This window comes from Lycorma delicatula, chromosome 7 (genome assembly GCF_047948215.1).
Source record: "Lycorma delicatula isolate Av1 chromosome 7, ASM4794821v1, whole genome shotgun sequence".
NCBI lineage: Eukaryota > Metazoa > Arthropoda > Insecta > Hemiptera > Fulgoridae > Lycorma > Lycorma delicatula.
The window spans coordinates 130,967,375-130,992,567 of record NC_134461.1 but is presented as its reverse complement, the minus strand read 5'-3'; the positions used below and the strand labels follow the sequence as shown (position 1 = coordinate 130,992,567).

Sequence of the window (25,193 nt, the reverse complement as noted above, 5' to 3'; positions counted from 1 at the left end):
TGGATTAACTGATTTTTATGAAATCCTCTATCACGATTTATGATTTCTGTATCAGATCACTGATGACATTTAATTTTTGTTACAACTTGTCAAGGAGATAGAGCGGTATGATCGTCGTGGGTTTCATATCTCAAAATTTTACTCAAAGAATAGAAGATTTTTTTTTTACATAATCCTTTACTTATATACTTTAATGTTCCACTTAATTTTCCTCTAAAGTATTTATATGTTGAAAGCAAAGCCCTTTTTAGCTAGAGTTGCATAAATTTCCCGGCGAAACCAGGAGAATTATTTAATTGTTTGCCAGCTTTATTGTACACGTCACGTGACATTTTTCATGCGTTCTAAAAATATTTCAGTCAAGAAATTATTGAAACGTATTGATGTTTTTCTCACCGAGAAATGACTACGTAAATTCTAACTAAAAAACAGACTTTTAAAATAAATAAAATCAATTTTTCATTGTGATAATGTTAAAAATATTCTGTAAAAAACAGTAATTAAGAGATTATAAAGGTAAATTAAAATCACAACTTATAATGTAAACTAAATCTATTTAGTTTCTCTATTATGAATCTACCTATACTTTCCTGTCTAGATAGCCCTATAGCAGAGCTATAGCTCTAAAAGGGAAAGTATTGTAATCGCTCCGATTTGGGCATTTGAGCTTGATGTTTTCACACCTAAGGAACCCAAAAAACTAAAGACTGGATGGAAATTTTCCGGATGTTAATATTCGCATGAACGTGTGTGTGTGTGTGTGTGTGATTATCTCTAAATCACACCTTACATATCCAGAAAAACTGGACCGATTTTGACCAAACCTGGTCAGATTACTTCTATGTATTGGGGCGTTGATGCCATTAAATTTTTTATTTAAAAGGTGAAGGGGGTGAAGGTGTAGAGCAAGATATTTAACCTAATTAAGGCCCTATTTTTCTTAGGCGCACTTGTTAACGATTAAAGAATAACAATATCTGCAAAAAAAATCTTTGCAAAATTGTAACCCCACCCCAAAAAAATGGTATAAACTTTGAAGCTTTGTTGTGATCGCTATGGTCGTTGTTTTTCATTACGGTTTCTTCTATTTTCGTCTAATTACGCATATAAATTAATCTTTACCAAATTGGGAGCTCCAAACCCCACAAGCGACCGGACTCAACCAAACGTCATGCATTTTTAAACATTTTTCTCTTTTCCTATTTTATTGTAATCAAGAGCGCTTTAAAAAAAAATTTTTAATAAAATTGAACTTTGAATCCCGCTTTGGGGTTCGCGCAAAAAGTAAGAAACATGGTCGTGTGAAGTATCCATTTATAGATTTTCAAGAACGCTGAAAACAATTTTAATATTTAAAGTTGTTGAAATAGAAGTCTTTTTATCAGATTAGAAATTGACGGTTTTAACCTCAATCCAATATTATTATCTTCTAATTATAACGGAGTACTTTTTCAATATGTCATCATTAATATATTAATTATATTTGCTGGAGAGTCCTCCAGGTGCTCTCAACGGTGTTGTCTACTATCCGCATAACCTCGTTCACAACGTCAGTAGTGGACCTTCCAGCCCTGAATCCATACTGGCGCGGCTAGTCCTCCTTTAATTCTCTCAATCTCGCTTCCATCATCCTCTCTAGGAGCTTGCACAAGTTGTTTGTGAGACAAAAGAGGCCTGTACGGGATTGGGGCATCTTCCGCTCGTGGCTTCTTAATTAGCACCGACCGAGATGTTTTCCAAGATTCAGGTATATAATCGTCGAAAAGCATGCGATTCATCACACTGAGTAGAACTACCGGGGCCATCTTCGCTAGAACCCGGACGATCTGTACAGGGATGTCGTCCGGGCCCGGGCTTTTACGCACTCTCATTTTCTTTCCCGCAGTGATATGTTCATGCATCTCAAAAGACGGTATTTCGTCGGCCACCACTTCTTCCTCCAAGGGTCCTCGTGCTCAGGAAAGAGCGCTCCCACGTAGTCACGGTTCTCAGCAATCGCATTCAGTCTGTGGCTCAGCCTCCCCGTCACTAGCTGGTAGCCTCTGTCAGGGGGGGGTCTCCGTCAATGCCCTGGAAGATTTCCCTCCAGCATTTGTTTTTTGCCTGTTTGATGGCAGCAGCGTATGCTGCCCTGGCCGCCACATATCTCTACCGAACATGACCGCTGCGGACCGGGAAGTCGGTTCTATTCGAAGGCTGGTAGATCCTCCTGGCCGATGAGGACCTCCTGCGGAGTACCTCAAGTTCCAAATCCCACCAGTATGTGTATAGTCGCGGGTTTCCGCACCACGACTCCGGCTTTCTGCTTCCAATCATCCTTGAGAAGCAGATACACCTACTTTTTGAAATCACGGTTCTTATTGCAGGGACAAAGCAGGCGCAGTCGCTTCATACATGATGACCAGGTGGTCAGATATACTTTCATTTTCAAGTACTTATATCAAATAATTATATCAATACGTAAATCTCCCTTTATACAAAAGTCAACATACCAAATTCCATGATTGTACGTTCATCTGTTCTGTAGATGTTTAGAAAAATAGGTACCAACACACACAAATTATTATTTATACGTAATTGTGAACCTAGTTTTTTTACATTTTTGAACCAGAAACTCTGAAACTTTAATAAATATAAAAACTGGGTGTCCATAATTTTGATCTTTTACAATACTTTTTCTTATTATAGTCCTGTAACTATAAAAAAGTGAATGTTTTTGGGCAAATTGAAAATTATCATTATAATTTGAGAAATCTACCATGAAAAGCAGCCTGTTACAAAGGCCCGCATTTTAAAAATAAAACTGACAGAGTTAATGTATCATTATTTTTAAAATATGATACTAAAAATTGTAAATTTAATCGATTTCTTTCAGTTGGCCAAAATGAGTTACGGAAAGAGAGTGGGTGCAACAACAGATATGGAAAGATGCGGGCTATTCGCAGAAATGTCTTATTTACATGGAAAAGGCTACAATCCTCCTATACGAGGTAAATTATGATTTTTACAAAACAGTTTATTTTTACTCTAATTTAAATTTACCTTTATGTAAATAATAAATCACACTGTCAAGGAATTTAATTTTTTTAAATATTTAATCTAACATAGTGTAAGCAAGCCCAATCTTAAATAAAAATTAATGTTTGTTTGTTTGTCCTGTACGCGTTCCTATGCCATTCATCCGATTGCGATGAAACTTTGGTGTTGTTGAGGGCACGCCCGCGAAGGTTTCTGAATTAGTTTGAACCCGCTAGATGGCGCTGAGGTAGAGATATTTCGAAAAATTGTATTTATAATCCGATTTTGCTCGTATTCAGAATACGTGTTAAGTTCGTGGAAAAAAATACCTCTGCAAAAAATGAACCCGCTAGATGGCGCTGGAGTTGAGATATTTGGAAAAATTACATTTACGGTCAGATTTGGTTCATATCCAGAATACATATCGGTTACGTGAAAAGAAAACTTTTTCCAAAAACTATACCCGCTAGGTAGCGCCGGTGTCGAGATATTTACGAAACAAACAAACGAATATACGCTTAATAATATACACTTACAATAGACTTTCTTCTATATATATATAAAAGGCAATGTTCATATTTGTATCCGCTGTAGATTAAAATACTACTGGACCGATTTACGCGCGGGAAAATGGGAAACGGGGAAAAAGAGAAAATGAAAGGAGGAAATGGTAAAGGGGACATGGAAAAGAGGAAAGAGGAGAAAGGAAAAATTTTAAAAGGAAAAGGGGGAAAGGGAAGGGAGTAAATGGGAAAAAAGAAAATGGAAAGAGGGAAAGGGTAAAAGCAGGAAATGGGGAACAAAGAAACAGAGAAATAGGGTAAAAGTGAAAGGTTAAATTTTGTGAAGTTATGTAATGTTCAGTTTTTAATGTTTTATCAAACTTTCAATCGTATTAATTTAATCTAACTCAAATAGCGAAGCATTGCCGGGTCAGCTAGTTATACGATAATAATTAAAATCTCTTCTATAAAAAAAATTTTTTTTTAATTTTTGTTCTCGGCTTGCCAGTGTTAATTTCGGTTACAACCACATCAGTACCCCCCCGGTCAAAATATTATTGTTCTGTTCCTCATTCTCTTTATTACCAGTAGTTGCACTGACAAAAAAAACACTTTACAAAAAATAGGAATTTCTTTTTGCTTTTATAACTATAGAAATTCTTTCTGCTAACCTTTGAATTTATTATGTTTATTTCCTGTTAAATTACAATCGAATTTCTTTGTAACAGGTGTCTTTATATTATTATAATTTTTGTTACTGGAGCTCTTTAATGAATAATTTGCTGTTTTCTCAAGGCATGACAGAATTCTTCAGTAATATTTTCCTGAGGTTACGTTTTGATATTTGAATACTAATTATTTTAGACGTCCGTAAAATTTCTGGATGTTCAAAAATAATCTTTATAAAAAAAGTGTATGTCAAGTTTTCTTTAAACTTTGACCTCTTCTTTGTTTGATGATGATTTCAACATAAAGTCTTCAAAAGAGAATCTGCAACCAATATGAAAAGAGAATATAAAATCAGAGCGTGTCTGGTGAAAACCGGCAGGTGCGGGAAACCGTTGAAATAAGTTACTATTTAGCTTGAATTAATTACTTCATTATTTTGGAATTCTGGATGCGCAGGTGCTTGACATCAAATAGTAATTCATGTAAGTAACATATTTTTATTCGGTTCTTTCAGGTGCTAGTACTAGTAGTAAAACCTAGCCGTCACTCCAGTAAAGTAATTTCATTTTAATCATCTTTTTATTCAATGTTTTCAACATAAAAGATGGAAATAGATGGAATAGATTGAAAATCATGTGTTTACTCACTGTTAATACAAATTACAGTCACTACGCTCAATACACCTCATTAGTTATATATATATTATATATTTGAGAGAAACGATCAAACTGATTCTGTTTGTAACAAGATTAAACCGTATTGTTTTGCTTTGAAGCGTCTTAATCAGTTACTAACCTCAGCAACATCGTTAAATGCCTATGCACATTACTGTCTAAAATATGAGATTACATCTCATATGGGCAAAGCCATAACAAGTCTCTAGAATATAAAAAATAATAGGATATGTATTTGTTTAATGCCGGAAAATTCATATAGCAAATTTTAAATAAATTAACCATTTTAAGCAAGTTTGCCTTTATCCAATTTTTTTATGTATTTGTATTTGCAAATCTACAATGACAACTATACTTTTTTTTTTTAATAAGAATTCTTTATTTCTAAAAAAAAGAAATACAATTTTCACTTGAATTGACAATTTGTTAACGTATTAGTTCTGTGAAATATGAAAAAGGACTTATTATGTTTCACTTGCTGTTTTTTGTACAGTACTTCCCGCAAACTTGCAAGCTTGTAATGTTGATGTTATTGCCCGATGTAAAAATATTTACTCCACAGTCCATCAATCTGTGTTACCGAATAAGTCATTTAACTTTTTAAAATTAACATAATTATAAAATGAGATAAATCTTATATACCACAATAGTACATTATTTAACGAGCCTTTAATGACAGACATTAATGCACGACTGCGAAGTAAGTTTTGACACGAGCCTTGGCAAGTGTGTATTAACCCTTTGATCAGTATGCACATCATATGATGTGCCTGAGAAAGTGACACATTCAGTACGCGCATCAATTTAGTTTTTGCATCGGTGTTAGTGTTCGGTGAAAACATCATATGATGTTTGGTACTCTGGATTGTGCTGATATCTGTAGAAGTATTGTGGAATTTTTTCCCACCATTTTACTCAGCCGGTAGAGCTTGTTTTCACGTCTTTGTTCGTGCTCATCATATGATGTTCGTACTGTAGTCAGTTATAGTGAAGAATGCAATACCGCACTTTGTGTTCACCCGTGCTTCTAAGATTATCATACACAAAAACGTTTTTGACCACTAATTTATGTTGTTTTGACATTTTGATATATTTCTATTGTTTTTGTATATTACTAGTGTACACGGGCATATATTTTTTTGATATATTGACTGTTTACATCTGTTCCTTCTTTCACATCATATGATGTGCATACTTTTGTGTTAAATTATGTAAAACATTTGGTAAATTAAAGGGGTTACAAAAAAATTGTCTCAAAATCTTATTTTTTCATACAACCAGTTAATAAAACATCATTTCTGATTTTTTAAAAAACAAAAAAAAACTCGCTATTTGGGGCACAATAACTCACTGATCAATGACATTAACTCACTGCCATTATAGACAGTTTTTCTATGGCTGAGAAAATATTGAGATTATTAAATATAATATATATTATTATTAAGATATTTTTTAATATCGTTAAAGACATTTTTTCTTCAGAATCCAACATAATTAACAAAATGATATGCAGTGTAATATAGAAACTTAGTTACCTATTTCCGTACTTTCAAATTAACCTCTGCTTGCTAACTACTAAATTGGATTAAAATCAAACTAAAAATACAGCCGATACATTAAACCTGTTTCTGATCGGTCCAGTGGTTGAAAAGAGTAGGCTATTGATCAGTTGAATACCTTATCATAATGAAAATCTGTTTCATAATGATATAGATTACAGGTGCATGAATTCAAGAATTATAATATAGTCGTACAAAATAGAAAGTGTAATAATGAATGATAAATTTAATTAAGATAGTGAAAATTTTTAAAATTTACTTTAAAAGAACCAAATATTAGCACAAGTAATCTCTACAAAAGAGATAAGCATTTTGATATTGTATTGCCTGTGCCTCTCCATAATTTGAGTAAAACCAGAGTCAATTTTTACCTACTGATTGAAACTGTAATGTATTATATTTAGATTACAATTTTTCAATTTTTTAGATATCAAAATACGAGATCTGAAGGGTCCTCAGATGAATCCAGGTGTACCAAAAGTAAAAACAGGACTGCAGGATTGTTATTTTGATACAAAATTCAAGAGAATATTTGAAGGAGAAGGATGGATAGCATCATATCATCAAACGTACTTACAAGAACAATCAAATGATATAATTATTATTTATTTAACTGTTTAACTAAATTAGCATTATCGTGTATGTATAGGCTTACCATATTTTTTGGATCCAACCTAGGAGATATTTTTGAAATTTAAAAAAGTCTTAACAGTTTACTGAAACATTAAACTTTATTTATTCAGTTGTATTTTTCACTAGAAATGACGTTTTTCAGAAATGGTTTGTGTGTTTTAATTACATCATAAAATTACAACTAGAAAGTTCTGAATTAATTTTAATATTTAGCAGATGTTTAACAGTAGATACTGAAAGTCTATAGAGATAGACTTTCTGCAGAAAGGGTTCTGCAGACCAAATGTTCCCCGTAATTGAAAAAACTCTCAACTGGAGTAGACGTCCCAGGTAAAAACATCGCAAACTCAACAATTTTAGAAATATTGCAAGATGAAATATCAGTCTTTAGAAACACCTTAAAAATTGCTTTCCATTTCTCTTTAATAGTATCTGGTACTTTTTTAGAACTTAAACCACAACCTATCCTTCAGTTTTGAATTACCTGGCTCAACAGGTAATTCAAAACCAAATCTTTGTAGAAACTTTGTGGAAAACGCTTTGAACAATTTTACTGTTGAGGAATAGAAAAAGTGCATTAATCATGCTGAAAAACTCAAGGAGTAGGACTCTGAAAAATATGTTGTTACTGAAAATGATGTAATATATGAGTCATGACATCTCTTATTCATGCCTTTCTTCTTGTGTACACACTTTTATAACTGTTTTCCCTGTGTAAATATGCTTAATTCAAAGCTTAAATAAAAATTATTTTTAAAAAAAATCATCATTTCTCTTTACATAAAACCGATCTAAATAATTTAATGACATGCAGAAATTTATCTAATGTCATTTTTTAATACTTTTTATTATAAAGCATAATTTACTCTCAACTTACATTACTTTTTTATTATGTAATTTATGTGCTAACAGTTATTATTGGAATATTTAATGCCTAATTTGTAGCAATTTTTAATTGAAATGTACTTTGGTTACCGTTTACCCATTTTTGACCAGGTCCTGATGTCATGTAGAACATCAATAATAGCATAAAATGATTAATGATTTAATAATACTAGTAATAAATAAGGTGTTATCATAATACTTCTTATAAACATTCAACATGAATTACAACAGTAAAAAATAATAACAGATGAGAATAATCTTGCTGTAGTATAATTTTGTTTTATTACACTTGTATAATATTGTATACATGTATATATTTCATATTTCATTACAGGGGTAAATATACACCCATAAGTATGAATAATGTGTAAGGTGATACATGATTCAAAAGCCTATAACTATCAAACCCAAAAAAATAAAAAATTGATGTAATAAAGAGGAATTGCATACGAGTACAATTTGTTGTAATCGTACTTGTTGTAAGAGTATTCAATTTGTTGAATAGAAACCAAAGCAAGACTGAAGTATAATAAGGATGGGAGTGTGGTAATTGTCTGTGGTTCTAAAACCAACTTGATATCTATGTAGGAAATATAAAAACCAAATGTGAATTGAATGAACAGAAATTAACACCAAAAATTAAAATTGTAGGCATTAAATATATAAATGAAGAGCTAAAAATATTGATAATGAATCAGAATTTCATACATAAATATTGTATAAATGTAAGTATAAATATTGTAAAGTAATGTATATTCATAAGGTAGAACAAAAAATAGAGAATTGAAAGAAACCAGCTCATCAAAAAGTACACAGCTTAATTTGATCCTATTATCTATAAGCAGGTTATGGTAACTCAAAATATATATATTGAATGGGATGAACGCAAGGTATATGAAAATCTCAACAATACCAGATGCTATAAATATTTGGGTATAATCAGAATGCCGAAGTCTGCCACCGGGTGGGGTACTGTAAACACTGTGCTGGCAAACATTACTCAAATGATTGTCAACATGCAAATCTAGCAAAATGTGTAAATGGTAGATGTAAATTCAAGATTTAAACTGAAGACCAATATAAATTATAAGGTCTCTGACAGAAAACATGTGAGTCGTTTAAATCAAGACTTGAATCTTTAAGATCTGGAATTGATTAAGAAATAGGTAATAATGGATTTAATTTAAAAAAAAAAACATAGTATATCAGAGTGACAGATGAAGAGGTATTGCGGCAAATAGATGAAGAAAGAAGCATTTGGAAAAATATAGTTAAAAGAAGAGACAGACTTATAGGCCACATACTAAGGCATCCTGGAATAGTCGCTTTAATATTGGAAGGACAGGTAGAAGGAAAAAATTGTGCAGGCAGGCCACGTTTGGAATATGTAAATAAATTGTTAGGGATGTAGGATGTAGAGGGTATACTGAAATGAAACGACTAGCACTAGATAGGGAATCTTGGAGAGCTGCATCAAACCAGTCAAATGACTGAAGACAAAAAAAAAAAATCAAAGATGGCTTGTAAAGAAATTAATTCAAGTCAATAATGTGTAAAATACATCTTGGATAACAGTAACAATAAAATAATGGTTACTCATTTCAATATGAGATCTTTGAATAAAAATGTTAAGGTGCTATTAATCTAAACTAAAATTTATAAAAACGGTTATGATATTATTGTTTGATCCAAGACATGGAAAATTGATAATGCCAATGTATACAGTATTCAAGATTATTATTTAGCAAACGATGAAAATAAGTTCAATTGAAACAATGAAATTATTTTCTATATTAAGAAAAATATAATATTCCAAAAAAAGGTTGTTGCAGATTGGTAAATGTCAAGCTATCAATATTGAGTTTAATCAAACAAAATCAAAGGTGTAATTATTAGTTATGTGCAGACCTCTGAGCTCTGATGATGAACTATTTAAATGATTTATTGGCTTATTTATTGCTAAGTAATAATAGTAATGGATATCTAAGCTGTTGGGGACTTGAATATTGATATTTTGGCAGGTAATAATAATGTGAACATTTGAACACTCAGTATTGAAGGATATCTGCCAGTAACTTTGAACCTAAAATAATAACCAATTATATCTCAGAGTATTAATTTGAAGCCAAATGATGTTTGGAGAGCTCCAGCAGTTGATGTTGACCCAGGCAAATGCACTAACAATTTGCTGGGTAAAATAATAAAACATGTTGAAGCGGCTATGATTGTGCATTTGGTTAGAAGTAGGAGTAGGAAATCTTGTATAACAACAACACTCTTAAATTCAGTCAGAACAAAAGAAATATTACATTTGCATCATTGAAGAAATTTGGAAAGCAGAGAATTAAAAAATTCCTATAAAAGTTATAAAACTAGGCTGACTGGGGTCTAATTAGACAAGCCAAAATAAATTATGATTCTGAAAGAATTCTGGGAATTAGAAATACTCGTAGTAAACTGTGGCATGAAATTCAAAGTTGCAATACTAAAAAATCTGAAAATTTTCAGCTGATATTGAATGATAAAAATAAAGAGGTGTGTGATAAAAATCAATCTCTAATGTGATGAACAAATAATTTTCATCTGTTGGATAAAAAGTAAAAGCACTAACTTCACATAAAAAGATGATCTTAACCTCATTTTTTGTTAAATCAACTACAACTGCTGAAATATTGCAAAATTTAGATCAAAAGAAAGCTACTGGTCCTGATGGTGTACCAGTAATAATATTCAAATACACTTGCAGAATCTATCTTTATAATAATTAATAAAAGTTTTGATCATAATGTATATCCAGAAGCACTCAAGACAGTATACATTACTCCTATCTACAAGGATGGTGATCATAGGAATTGCTGCAACTATAGACCATTTGCAATCATGCCATGTCTAAACTTTTTGAGAAATGTCTGATATCTAGATTGGAATTATTTGTGGATAAGCACAATATTACCAAATAAGCAATATGATTTTAGAGAAAAAATTTCATCCGAAGTTGCTATGATTTTGCTAGTGGGTCAAAATTTACGAAAAGATGGCTCAGAAGACTAAGATATTAACAGTTGGTCTTGGTCTAGCTAAGGCTTTTAATACCGTCTTTCATGAAACCTTGCTGAACAAATTGGAAAGATATGTCTTCTGAGGAAATGTTCAAAAACTATTGAGCAATTATTTGAACCAAAGCACCCAAACAGTAAAAAAACAAAAATTAATAATACTGTAAATGAAGCAATATTGGAATGATAGACTTACACAAGTACTGTTCTTGGACCATTCTTATTTTTGTTATATACTCATATTAATGACTTATTGAAAGTGGGCTATAAAGTAACTATTTGTGCATATGCAGATGACACAGTTCTAATATATTTTTCTGGTATTTTGGTAGAGCTGTTAGAACTGGAGTGAGTTGACATCAAGAAGGTATTTATCTGGTTTGCCAATAACTCTCTTGCAATTAATTTAAATAATTCCTATTTTACTCCATTTGGAGCATATATGGAGAGTCTATCAATATATAACAGAATTAGAATCAGCATGTGCAGATAAAAATGAAACTGATTACATTAAGATGAACAGATTCTTTGACATTCTTAGGATTGTATATTGACAGTAATTCAAAGTGAAAAATGTGCATCAATCTAATACTGTATGGAGACTAAGGAGGACGGCATACTTAATTAGAAGAATGCAACCTATTATGAATGTAAGCAATTCAATTATGATGTTGCATTGTTCCATTCAGTCTAATTATGGACTAATAATTTGGGGATCAGCATATAATAATGCATTAAAACAGTTCAGACAAGAAGGCCTGAAAATAAATTTCTGTAAAAATATTGGATGTAGCACAAGCATATTAAACACTGAAAGTGAAATAACAAATATAAAAAAAGTTATATAAAATTGCTTGTATTTTAGAATTTATAAATAAATCAGAGCCTATAGTTGGATCTGATGATGTCAGTACCAAGAGATAAATCAATGGAGATGTTATGATTTTGAAATTTAGCATTACAATGGAATGTAGATCATTTGAATATATTGGACATGTGGCTTACATGTTATCTGAAGATATAAGAAATACCAATATAAAAAGATTATTAACAAGAAATTAAACAAATGGTGCAATGAAAATAATTTAAGCATCACATTGTGACTAAATTATAATTTTTTTTTAAGGATTGAGTGAAATGAGTTTAATTTTGACTTTTTAATAATAGAAGTGTGTGATTCTAATTATGTAAAACCTGTTGTTTTCCTTTTCTTTATCTCTTTTTTTGTGTTAAGTTAGTTGTTATATATTTAATGAGAATAAATATTTTCAAATACAGTTACAAGTAAGCTTATGTACATCCTCAAAAGAGCTTCAACAAGCAGATTGATGCCTTTGGCTGTGAATTAAATGTACTTATATTCTAACATATGTATATAAATAAATAATTATTTGATGTCCATAAGTATGAATCATGTAGAGTGATACACAATTCAAAATGAAAGTTTTTGAAAGCACTCGACTAGTGTTGGCTGATTTTGAAACTCCCGATCAGCCCCAAATTATTTCAGCCCTTGATGAAAATCTACCACTTTTAGGATAAAATCACTGAAAATGCCTGCAGATAAAATCACTAGCAGAAAATGTTAATTTAAACTTTTTCGGGTATTCAATTTACTAAACCTCAACTTACAGTTGTAATGCTGATGAAGCACTCATGCAGCCCGGAGAAAAATGTGAGTAACAGAAGTTTAGCCTTTTGCCTATTAAGCTACAACAGATATTATATACATTAGGCATCAGGAAAGCAGGTGATACTGGTATTCAGGTGACAGTAGGCAGATGATTGTGGTACTACAATCTGGGTTTGGTAAATAATATACATCCTAATAAATCCTATTTAGTAAGAATGTAGATTTCTTGTCATTTACATATCATACATTTAGAGAAACCTGTAAGGATGTGATTCTCCTGTATTTTGAGATAACATTACTATATGTACTACAATAAATTATTTTGTTAGTTCTATGAATTTTTACCATAATTTTCTTCACAGCTGTGAGAATATTTATTTCATAATATTATGTCTGGACACTATAGCAAAATTTACAGTCTGAATTCAGATGTTTTTTTGGTGTATATTAACTTCTAAATATTACATTCTTTTACAAATATAATAATCTATTCATACTGGTAATAAATAATCATACTTCTTTTTTTAATTTTATAGTGAGGCTGAAAAAGAAAATATAACAACAATGCCATTTCTTCCTGTTAGTAACCCTAAAACGCAAACTTCTGGAGGATATGATGCAATTATTGGTCAACCGATTTCAGGTAAAAATGTTATTTATATAGCATAGTTTATATACAGTAAAAATATTAAAAATAATATTGAAAGAATTAAGAAGACAGCAATGATATTGCATAATTGCCTACACCAAAGGTCCTGATTCAATTCTTGGCAAGGATCAGGAAAATTTATGATACGTCAACCTCAAAATAGTTGCTAATCACCACAGAAGTTGACACAACTCAAAAATAGCAAAAGAAGATGAAATTTAATTAAAATCTTTATAATACTACTACAACATTATATATGTTTTGAAAGTGTTTATTATTGTACTTTACTTGTGTACTTATACATTTTTTTCCACTGATAAAATATTATATCAAATTGATCCATTTATTGCATTGTTAAAAAATTCAAATAAACTTACTTAATGTAATTTTACATGATCAGAATAAGCAATCTCTCAAGTAGTCTTGTCAGATGCCACTAGAAATAATCTAACCTAAGCTTGGTTTTTAATTTGTTTGCTAATGATTATGATATCACTGACCGAATTATGAAATAGGATGAATTACAGAGTGGTATTTTCACAAATTTCTTGAATTGCACAAGATTTTAGTCATAGAATGATATTTTCCAAAATTAAAACCGCAAGTATTTCAGATGCCTTAACTAATGGTTGCAGATAAGTGAACTTATCACGCATGGTATATTACAGTACAGTTCATTGTTATGAACTGTTTTGGAAAACTAGATATTATGTTTTCTATTTTATGTTCACCGGTGTAAAAGCTTAGACAATCAAGACAATGAATTTGTTTACACATAGTAAGTTATTGTTTTTGGTATCATGTAAAAGAAAAATGTATACATCTCTTGAGATTTTTTTTTCTGTAGAAAGAATTTACACTGTAATTCAATTTCTCTTGTTCTGCAGCATTTTCACCAATAGTAAGAGATGAAGAAAAACAAGAAAAACTTCCTCCAAATGTGCTAGTTCAGCCAGCTAAGAAGGGTGGACCTGGTTATACAGACATTTGCTTAAGTCCATATCCAAAACATAAGTAAGTATAAAATTAAGGAAGAAATATTTTTCACTGTAGATTCAAGTGCTGTGCTTGTGTTGAAAAAATATGTATATAAGGGGGTACTGAAATGTAACACGCACTGGAATTATTGAAATGGAAGAATAAACATCACACAAAACAGGTAGTCATCTTGTAGTTTCATTCCTCTATTACTAATATTCCAAAACTCATTGACCCATCCACTCATTTTCATTGTTAAGGAGTGCCTTCTATGTTAATGCCTTTGCCCTTATGTTATGCCTTCTATGTTAATGAGTCTAAAACAATGTGCAGCGATTGAATTTTAACAGTGAAAAAAAGTGAACACTAGTAACACTCATCGGCATCTTAAAGCTGTTTATGATGATGAAAATGTTGATCGAAGTACTGTGAGCGAGCACGAAATAAAATATTGTGCATCAGAAACTGGTAATACAAATATTGAGGATTAATCTCGCAGTAGTTGACCGGTTTCTGGGATTGATAAAGAGCTAATTCCGCATCTTTTTGGTGCTTCTTAAACATGTACTAAAAACATTGAGATGTGTGTTTCATGTTCGTCAGTCCATGAAGTTGATACAATAAGATAATGCTTGACCGTACACATCACGTGCAGCTACCAGGACACATCACTACCAGTTCAACATCACTAGAAACAGGGGTCTAGTGAAGTTGAAATTTGGTGGCCTACCATTTTCACGTGACAAGAGGTTATGAGTTACAGCAGAACAACATTGCTGCTGTAGTTGTAATTGGAAGGGAAATCAAAATTTCCCTTTGCTTTTTGACTTAACTTTGTATATCACTCCTGCTTCGTTCATCTTTAGTAATTCTACTACCTCCATAGTCTTTTCTTGTCCTATTTTTATATTCAGTAATCCATCTACTTACTACTTTACAGACCATCATAATTCTACAATTACAGACCACTGCGTGAAAGTCAGAATGAAACCGATTCTCCGGTAAGGGTTCAACATTAAAATAGTGATTGAAATGACCATATCAATTATTATAACCTTAATAAGGCTATTAATAAAATCATATTACTGTAATAAATCTATTTTCCTTAGAAATGAGTTATAGTAAACAATATCGATGACATTTTATGATGTGTTAGAGGGCGTCAAACTTAATTTAGTGTAAACACAACAATGCGCAGTAGAAGAACTTGTGTGTTTGTGGAGGGGAAATGCAACCATCGGTAGCATTCCTGTCAAGTAGCTTCGCTTGGTTGTAATAAAATAGTATTGTCTTTTGTTAAAACAGATATATATCAATTCTCCTTTCACAGTGTAAAATATAGTATTTTCAATGCTACTTCCACAGTTGCTGTATTTTCAGTTAGAATTATAGCGTATAGAATTATGGTGTGTAATGCCTCAACCAAGATCTAATTGTAGATTAGGACAGGGAGTACTATAAGAAGCCAGACTAAATATATTATAATGAACGAACGTCCACAAAAAAATTTCAGAAGAAAATCCCGATATGTTACGTTCAACAACACAAGCTCGCGTTGCTGAATTATGTGGCGTATTTAGTTCACATGGTTCGAAAAATTGTAACTGAAAAAATTTGAAAATGAAAGTACACAAGGACCAGTAACATTAATACTAGTGTTCCAGTAGTGTAGTGTACCAGTACTAATACAATATAGCAGGAAAATCTCGAAAAATAATTTAAAAAAAAAAACGGTGTCGATGACTTGCAAAGATGTGCATTTAGGAACATCGTGTATAATTTTCATACACGCCATAAAAAATTACCGAAATTAAATAACCTGTTGGGGGTTTTGAAAACAGAACATAAAGATTTGGATTTCGAATTTACGGGTGAGATGTTAAGAAAGATTTTACGGAATACGGGTTTTAGGTGGGAAAAGATGCTGATAACAGAAAGTTGTAGGTGAAAAAACACGACATTCGTTTAAAACGCGTAAATTATTTGCAAAACTTACAAAGGTATAGAAACGATGACCGAGTAATTATTTTTTCTGACGAATCCTACATTTATTCGACTCGCACAAAACGTTTCGGTTGGACTGATGACTGTTCACAGTTACTAGAAACCTACATCGAGAGAACAGATATTGATAACGGTGCACACCGGAGGTGAAACTATAGAAGTCCCTAATGCTCTTTTAATATTCAAATCGGATAGAAACAAGGTGATTACCACGACGATATGAATGCCGATAACTACGAAAAATGGCTGAAAACAAAATTAATTCCAAATCTTCCAACTCGTTCAGTTTTAGTATGCATCTTACCATAATAAAAAATTACACCGGGTTCCGAACTGAAATTGTAGAAAGTAAATGCTGTTAGAACGGTTGCAAACTAGAAATATTCCATGCCCATCGCAGATGTTAAAAGTACAACTTTATCAATCGGTGAAGTTAAATAAAGTAGGCTACGAATAATTCTATTTTAACAAAGTATTGGATTATTACGTTCACATTGTTTTAAGACTGTCACCACCGTACCATCCTGAACTTAACCCGATCGAGCTGATCTGGGCAAGAGTAAAGAATCAGATAGCTGAAGAGAATGTTTTACTACGGCAAAATATTGGTGAAGTTAAGCGAATGGCAGAACAAAAATTTTCTGAATTAACGGCTGAAGACTGTAAATTATGTAGCAATCGTACTTTCAAATTTGAATGAACAAAACCTATTCAGAGACAGACGCAGCTGTAGATATGTAAACTGAAAATTTTATTTCAATGACTAATGATAGCGATAGTAGTGCTGATGAGTCTGAAATATCAGATGGCGACGATACGGATAACGTAATTGACGATGGTATGGATGGCATTGAGCCACTTGACTGACTAAAATAAAACACGGTTTAAAAAACAAAATAATATAGTATCATCATTTATAATCTACCCGAAAGGAAAAATAAAATCTCAATTTTATTTTTCAGAAAGGAAAAATAAAATTGAGAATTAAAAAAAACATTTAAAAAATAAAAGAATAAATAAAATTTACAAAAAAGAGATTTTGTGAAAAACAACGAACAGCCCCCTAGTTGTCATTCATCATCTATGCGTACTGAGTGCACCGATGGAATGCGTCCGTGCGCAGGCGTTCGTATGTAACACCACAGACCCAATCTTACTCCTACCCGTCTAGCATTCCACGACTATGCTGCGCGGTGGTTGCGCTAAGATAACTGTTGTATTCTACCATTTTAGTACATCGCTCACTCCTCCAAATTATTCCACTTTGAACCACTTTTCACTTTCAGACATTTGTATTTCATTATTAATATAAACATCGATTCGCAAGATATCTTTATAAATGTTTAATCTTTATAGACAAAAAGAATCGGTTTAACAATTTTCACTTATTACTGGGGACATTACAAAAAACTAAGCCATTTATATAAATTCTGAGGTCATATTTGGATTCAGCATAAAAACATCGGTAAGAATAAACCAAAATTATACTTGTAACAAAACTCTTGCAGACCGGTTGTAATTGTAAATTTGAAAACAATTTTTCTCAATATATTAACACCATCCTTTTTAACAATAAACAATTGTCACTCACCTTTACTAAAGTTTTCTATTTCAGGGTTAAATACTTAAGGTTTTGTAAAACTGGGTACTCCTCTCCCTGTTTTTTCAACTGACAAAAAAATTTGATTTGGACACCACATGACTTCTTGTACGCCTGTTAAATAACATATACACTTTCTTTTTTTTAAAAAGTACATAAAATTTTATTTCATTAATTAACTTACTTGATATATTTTCATAATTTTTTTATTGTGATTAAATTATTATTTATCGTAAATTTTTTACAATGAGAGGTTAATAATTATTAATAAATCAATATAATTAAATAAAAAAAGAGATGAAGTTTGATTCGAACCGATGTGCCTTCCCCTTATAAGATCCAAATATTTAATTAATTAAAAGTTCACTTAACTATAACTCTGGAATCGATGAAAATAAGTACCGCTTATGATATATCGTTGAAAAGCTCTCAATGAGAGGGCTTATTACTGCAGTTAAGAAAGGCTTTTTGGACGCTTTTGGTTCAGTAGATTGCAATCAAAATGGGAGGTACACAACTAGATCTTAAAACAGTCCTAAATCCAAAATTTCAACATCCTATGGCTAATCATTTTTTATTTATGTGAGATACGTACGTACGTACAGACCTCACGCCGAAACTAGTAAAAATAAATTCAGGGATGATCAAAATAGATATTTCCATTAAAATCTGAAAACCGAAATTTTTCACGATCGGAAAACTTCCTTGTACAAAGTAAAGGTTGTATAATTTCTTTTTTACCTTCTCCCCATAAATAAGATTTTTTCTTAATATTTACTAATACGAGTGTAAAAAACCTTTTTATATGGAAAAACCTTGAAATTTGATTGGATTTACTTTCAAAAAATATGCTGAAAAAGACTGTGCCGGATAGTAATATAAACTAGCATCGCTCCCTGCAGATGGTGTTGTGACAAAAAATCGAAGATTTTGAAGGATGAATTGCTTAGTGTCATTATGATCATCTGGGACAGACTTCTGTCTGTCTGTCTGTCATCAAAACGGTTCTTATCAGAACCAGTTAAAGACTATAACTGATAATTCTGGTCAGTCTTTCGACTCTGGTTATCAGGTGGCATGTTAGGATAGTTCTTTTAAGAACAATTCTAAGGTGTTTGCTTCCAGTCTTGCCCACACGACTGTAGACAATTTGAGTCTCACAGATGTTTCTTTTCAGAAACAATATAATAAGTGTAATCCAGCCTGCATCAGCTGACCACTCTGGAAGCTACCCTAATAACAACCCTTTCCAGTACTCAATGATCAATAGTGAAAGTACCCACTTGTCACTATCTGATGATAATGAAATTACTAGATGTGAACTGTATGAATCTATATAGTTCTAAGGATAAATCCGATTGACAGTCCCTTATAATAACATCACTTTGAATCCCATAATCAGTTCTTTCTCTCTCTTGGCTTAGAGAGTCTGAATCAAGCCTTCAAAATGATCAGGTAATTGTTAAGGTGTATGGTTATTTTTTACAATTCATTTACAGTAGTTAGTACTTGATTACTGTAAATTTTTACTAGATTTTTTTTATATAACTAATTTTAAAGCGCTAAAGAAAATGTTTTTCAGAGGTGGTTTATATGATGATCCTTTTGTTGGTGCTAAAGACCCAAAACGACATCATGACAGAATACTTGGATTTGTAAGCGGTGGTGTACCTGGTTATTTTAATAAAAATCCTTATGTGGTCACTAATATTCAGCCAACTTACAATGAAATACGTGAAAAACAAGAAACTAGAGCCGGCCCGTTTTATCCAGGTGCACATGCTAGAAAAGTATGTAGAATATTTTTCATTGAAATTAATAAAATTAATCTTTACCGTGTTGTTACAAATTATTAGTCAATAAAATGCTATGTTTGAAAATTATTTATTTCGGAATAAGGTAATATTAGTTTTATAGATTTATTTTTATTTTTTTTTGTTATCAGTGTTGCGGAGAAATGCCATTTACGTATCCCCCACAAACAGGGGAGTGTCAGACTCACACGGGTTTGCCTAGGTGTTTTTATAAGAGCCTATGTGTGTCCGCACCCTATCGACTAAAACTCCTATTTCACCATTCCTCCTCACCTGGGTTGGATCAGCAATTAAGCATAGCTCAGGGATGCCTTTGAACTCAGCGGGTCAAGAGCCCCCGTGCTTCATCACCATCTCACCCATCCACTCAAGCACAGATGAACAATGGCTCCACAGAGGGCTGTCTTTCCCCCTTCACTCTCCAGTCAATTCTTCACAAATTGTCTCAAGTCTTTTATTGCATCAATTTGCATCTTCTAGTAGTGCCTGTCTTGGATCTCAGTCTTTTACTTTATCACCATTATCTTCTTTTATTTGGACTCAATCCGGTTTATTTTATTATCTCGGTTCACAAATCTTCAATCTTCTATTTTGACGCATTTTATATCTAATGTAACAGACCCCTGGAATTCCCAGCCGCTCATTGAAACCGGCACAACTAATCATGCCGGTCCTCACAACCGGGTTATCCACCCTTTCCTACTCTATTCCTTTAGTTTTAAAACCCCGGTAACGAATTTGGACATAGCCAAAAATTTATATGCATCAGTTAACATCATCCTGAACCACATTATCTAGATTAAACGGACCTGTCACTGCAGTATACTGTCTTCTCTCATTCTCCCATCTGTAACATTAGAAGAAAACATGTTTTGCTGTTTTCCATTGGTCACAATATAGACAAATTGGGCTACTCGCCCTATTTCTTCCAAACAAATATGTCTGGAATGAGTCATGCCCGCTCATTTAACATTTTTTTTAATATTGGTCTACATGATTCATATTTGGATGACAAACAAATAATAATGACAGCCCATTTTTATATCTTAATAACTAATTCTGACTACAAAAAATTATATTTTACTTCAAACAGAAATACACATAGCAAAATAAATATTTAATAACGATAACAAGTTTAGTGTTTTACAAGTATTATGACCATCAAAGTAAAAGATTATCATTTTATTTCGTTACAAACGAAATCAATTTGGTTATCTTAAAAAAATTTATCATCTAATAAAACACCCAATAATTTTACTTTATGACAAATAGATATACTATCATTACCATTAACGGGAATTCGATCCAAATAATCAGCAGTGTTATATCTACTTGAAAAGTACAGTTCAACGACTTTCATATTGATACAGTTGTGTTATATAACCTATTTTATATAGCGGGTATAAAGCCGCTATAAAGCTGGTATAAAGTTAGCTATTTTATATAGCTAACCTTTGTTAGCGGGTATATAAAAATTTGATTGATCCAACAGAGAACTAATCTAAATGGAGGAAGACAAACTTGTGATTTGTTGGAGTTTTGTATTACTACCAAATAATCCTGAGACATTCATTCTCTTATCAATGATTTGGAAAGAATGTATTAGCCAGAAGTGACAGTGAAGCAAGTTGTATCTGATGCTCTGACTGCAAAAAAATGGCAGTAAAGCTGCAATTGAGAAGTTGGTTGGCTAGGACAAATATTTTTTGCATAACTTCCTTGGTGGCAAAGAAAGTGGTCGGCATGTTCTTAATATTACTATTTATGTATTTATGATCATGTTACCTTGTCTCAGTGTCTTAAATCTAGTTTTCATAATCATAATTATTTCATTAGACAAGGTTTCATCTTCTAAATTAAGAATGTTTGATTTGCTAAGTTCATTCAGGCCTCAAAAACCAAGGGACAAATTGATAGATTATTTGACTGCCCAAAATAATAGTTTGAACCGATTCCTTACAAGCTCATCAGCCTGCAAAAATAGAATAAAGATAAATGTAGAGTATAGTAAAACCACAAAATCTGAGACCAGTTTCTTCAGTTTTATAATCATCTGACATAACTACTTCCTTTCTCTTCAGAAAGGTTATGAATGATCCACCTCTGATTCTGACAAATGAACTGTTAATTTCAGCAGCATTATCGGTTATGTTAGTCTGCATGTTGTAGTCATCAACTGCTATTTAGATAGTCTAATAAAAAAGATTACTAATTGCTCAAATTTTATTCTTTGCCACAGTCTCGATTAGACAATGTCAATTGAATTTTATATAAACTTAGATTTTTATATCTGTCTTAATAATTGTCAATGACTGACCCACAACAGCAAAGAATGAGGATAGTGCTCATAATGTCAACATACTGCTGGATTCACTTGACTTACTGAATCATAAGAAATTCTAGTAAATGGTAATATACTGCCCTACTAAAACCAGTTTCAGAATATATAATTCAGAATGGAATATTTAGAATAAAATCTTGTTAGAATTTTGCTTTAATATGTAATTATGATACAAATATATATAACTGATTCAATTCACTTGTGGTAGTTCTAATTAATCATTATACTTATTGTTAGTTTTTTCTTACTTTCAGAAAGGTGACAGATACTATGGAGGTTTAAGTCCATACCCTAATTATGAATCTAGTACTGCTCCAAACAAGAGTGTGGAAAAGATAGATGAAAACAAGAAAATTTATCCATTTTATCCTCAACCTCGAGATAAAACATTTTATACAAATTCTGTAATGGTAAAAAAGATTGAAATTGCAACAAACAATAAAAACTGGAGAACAATACAACCAATTACTTACACAAAAGAGTTTTATTAGTTTATTAATATGGCACGGTACTAAAAAATTAAAAAATAATCTTTTTTTAAGTTCTTTGTTTATTTTTTCAACATTAAGCATATTATCCAACTACAATTTAAAACTAAACGCTTTTATTTCTATACTTCATAACAAACTTCATTGTATTATGACTAGAGATTTGTATAAATGTGTAGATTACATAAAAACTTCATTATTCACATCAACAACCTTATTTGTGTTAATATTTTAATTATATTAAACTTACAGAAATTAAATACAACAATGAATGTAACTTAATAACTTGTTTCTGTTATCTCCTAGAATATCAGTTCAAGAAGTTTAGTCAGTTAAAAACAAAGAATAAAACAAATTTGTCTTGTCTAAGCAAACAGAAATGAAGTTGTTATAGGGCAAAAAAATTTGGAATCAAGAAGCACTCTCATTTCATGACATTTAAATTAACAGCGAATCTACCATGGAAAGAATATAAAAAAATATAAGTGCATGTGCATAAATATAAAACACACCTAATATATTATTTTAGTAACAATATAAATACATATTACATTAAATGTAAGTGAAACCACTAAAACACTGTAATGAGATAAGTTAAACTTACTATATTAATTCCAAAAATCGATTTTCATGGGATCCCACATCTTCAATTGTTATTTAATTCTATAATTTGTGAATTTTGGATTTGTAAAGAATGTTACCGTTTTATAAATTTTGAAGTTATTATGGACAAATATAGAAATTCTGCTGCCATACTAGAATTTGCTTATTTGTCCCATAATAACTTCAAAATTTATAAAACAGTAACATTTTTGACAAATGCAAAAATTATTAAAAAAAATTATTTCAATGTAATTATAGAATTAAATACAAACTGAAGATGCGGCTGTTAACATTCATCTCTCTCTTTCTTCTTATTCATTTGTAAAGGTAAATAAGTGCATAAACTCTCTTTCTTCTTATTCATTTGTAAGAGTAAATTTGTCTACATTCAACTGGCCTATGCTACCAGCTGATATTTTATAGTAACAATGCATCTAATTTAAGGGACAGATAGAATGTGCCCACATCTGCAACGTGTGCATTGCATTATGTCATCTGGCCCTTGAATTTTTTTTGAAAACAGATAACTTAGAAATACACTGTACTTATTTTATGCAACGCTGTCACACACAACGTCAACCTATCCACTCCAGATCGCCATGGGATGGTGAAGGGGATGACAGTACGCTGTCATACATGTGAGACCAGTGTGTTTCTAGTACTTCAGTTCGCAACACGTCAGTCACACACAGAATGTCGGTATGTGAGTTTATGTTTTGAAAATGAGCATCTCAACTTTTCATCTGGACGTTCCAGATTCAAATTATGGTCAGGCATGGCATTTTCACATGCTACAGATTGTTCATCTCATCCTCTGAAGCAATACCTAACTATAGTCCCAGATGTAATAAAGCGTTTTCATAATGAACCCACCAGGTTTGATTTACCCACTGGGTTTGGTAGTGATGAACTCATCATCACAAATCAGCTGATTTCAAAGTCAAGAGTTCTAAGGTTCAAATCCTAGTAAAGGCAATTACTTTTATATGGATTTGAAGATTAGATCATGGATATCAATGTTCTTTGGTGGTTGGGTTTCAATTAACCACACATTTCAGGAACGGTCGCCTGAGACTGCACTTCATTTACATTCATACATATCATCCTCTGAAGTAATACCTTACAGTGGTTCCAGAGTCTAAAAAGAAAAAGAAAGATTTTGAAAATGACAGATGAACAAGTAATAGATTTGGTAAGGCGATATGCCATTTACAATATCAAATGCATTGAATATCATGATACTAGATTATACTATGCACCATGAGAAGAGATAGCAAAACTGCATGGTAACTCTGGTAACCTACTTACTACTAAATTTTTCTTATTAATGTTTATCAAATTTTCTTTAACAACTTTGGCCTTCCACACTCCAATGTGCCATTACAAAATATTGTGCCATCAGATGATAATTTTATTATAGTGTAAACGTTAAGTGATCTCACTCGATTATTTCTAAACTGTACAAGATATTGTAAAACCTTTTACTGATATTCAAAGTGCATCACTAGGTTAATAAATTGATAATATCTATCTGAAGAAGAGACTGGATATGTTGAAAATACGGATTTTTTCTACTCCCATATATTTACTATGGCATAGCACTAATCACATTTCAATATCTTCTACATAGAGAATGACTTTAAAAATAACTTCAAATAATTACATAATTAAAAAGTGATTAAATAATTTTACATTATTTTTTGTATGACCAAGTGTAATTGCACCATAAGTTGTTAGATCTTACACTGTAGACCATTATTGATAAAGTTGCAATGCGCATATCAAAATTAGCAAGTGCATAATTTCTTCTTAAGTACTTAGCTGATAAAAATATCTCAATGAGTGTTATGCCATAGTAAATGTTTGGGGGTAGGAAAAATCAAAATTTTGGACATATCCAGTTCACTGGATAACAACAATTCGTTGCAGCAAGATCAAAGCTGCGATGCATAAAAACAGTCTGTTCCTTCTAATGCAATTAATGAAGGCTGTATTGTAGATTCTGTAGAATTTTCATCTCCTAACTTAAACGTTGTACCCAAATAATTGTGAAGGCAGCATGCTGCTAGAACTATTTTGTCCACCA

General features: G+C 31.7%; 1 protein-coding gene across 1 annotated transcript in view; it reads left to right on the top strand.

The window, feature by feature from the left end:
• LOC142328380 (cilia-and flagella-associated protein 96-like) overlaps positions 1-22,507 on the top strand; it is a 58,176-nt gene extending 35,669 nt beyond the window's left edge. The window contains exons 2-7 of the mRNA XM_075372087.1: positions 2,876-2,990; positions 6,851-6,992; positions 13,167-13,273; positions 14,167-14,293; positions 19,444-19,651; positions 22,271-22,507. Coding sequence (XP_075228202.1) covers positions 2,885-2,990; positions 6,851-6,992; positions 13,167-13,273; positions 14,167-14,293; positions 19,444-19,651; positions 22,271-22,507 — 927 coding nt within the window. The 5' untranslated portion in view covers positions 2,876-2,884. The remainder of the gene's footprint in view (positions 1-2,875; positions 2,991-6,850; positions 6,993-13,166; positions 13,274-14,166; positions 14,294-19,443; positions 19,652-22,270) is intronic.
• Positions 22,508-25,193: the final 2,686 nt, after the last annotated feature.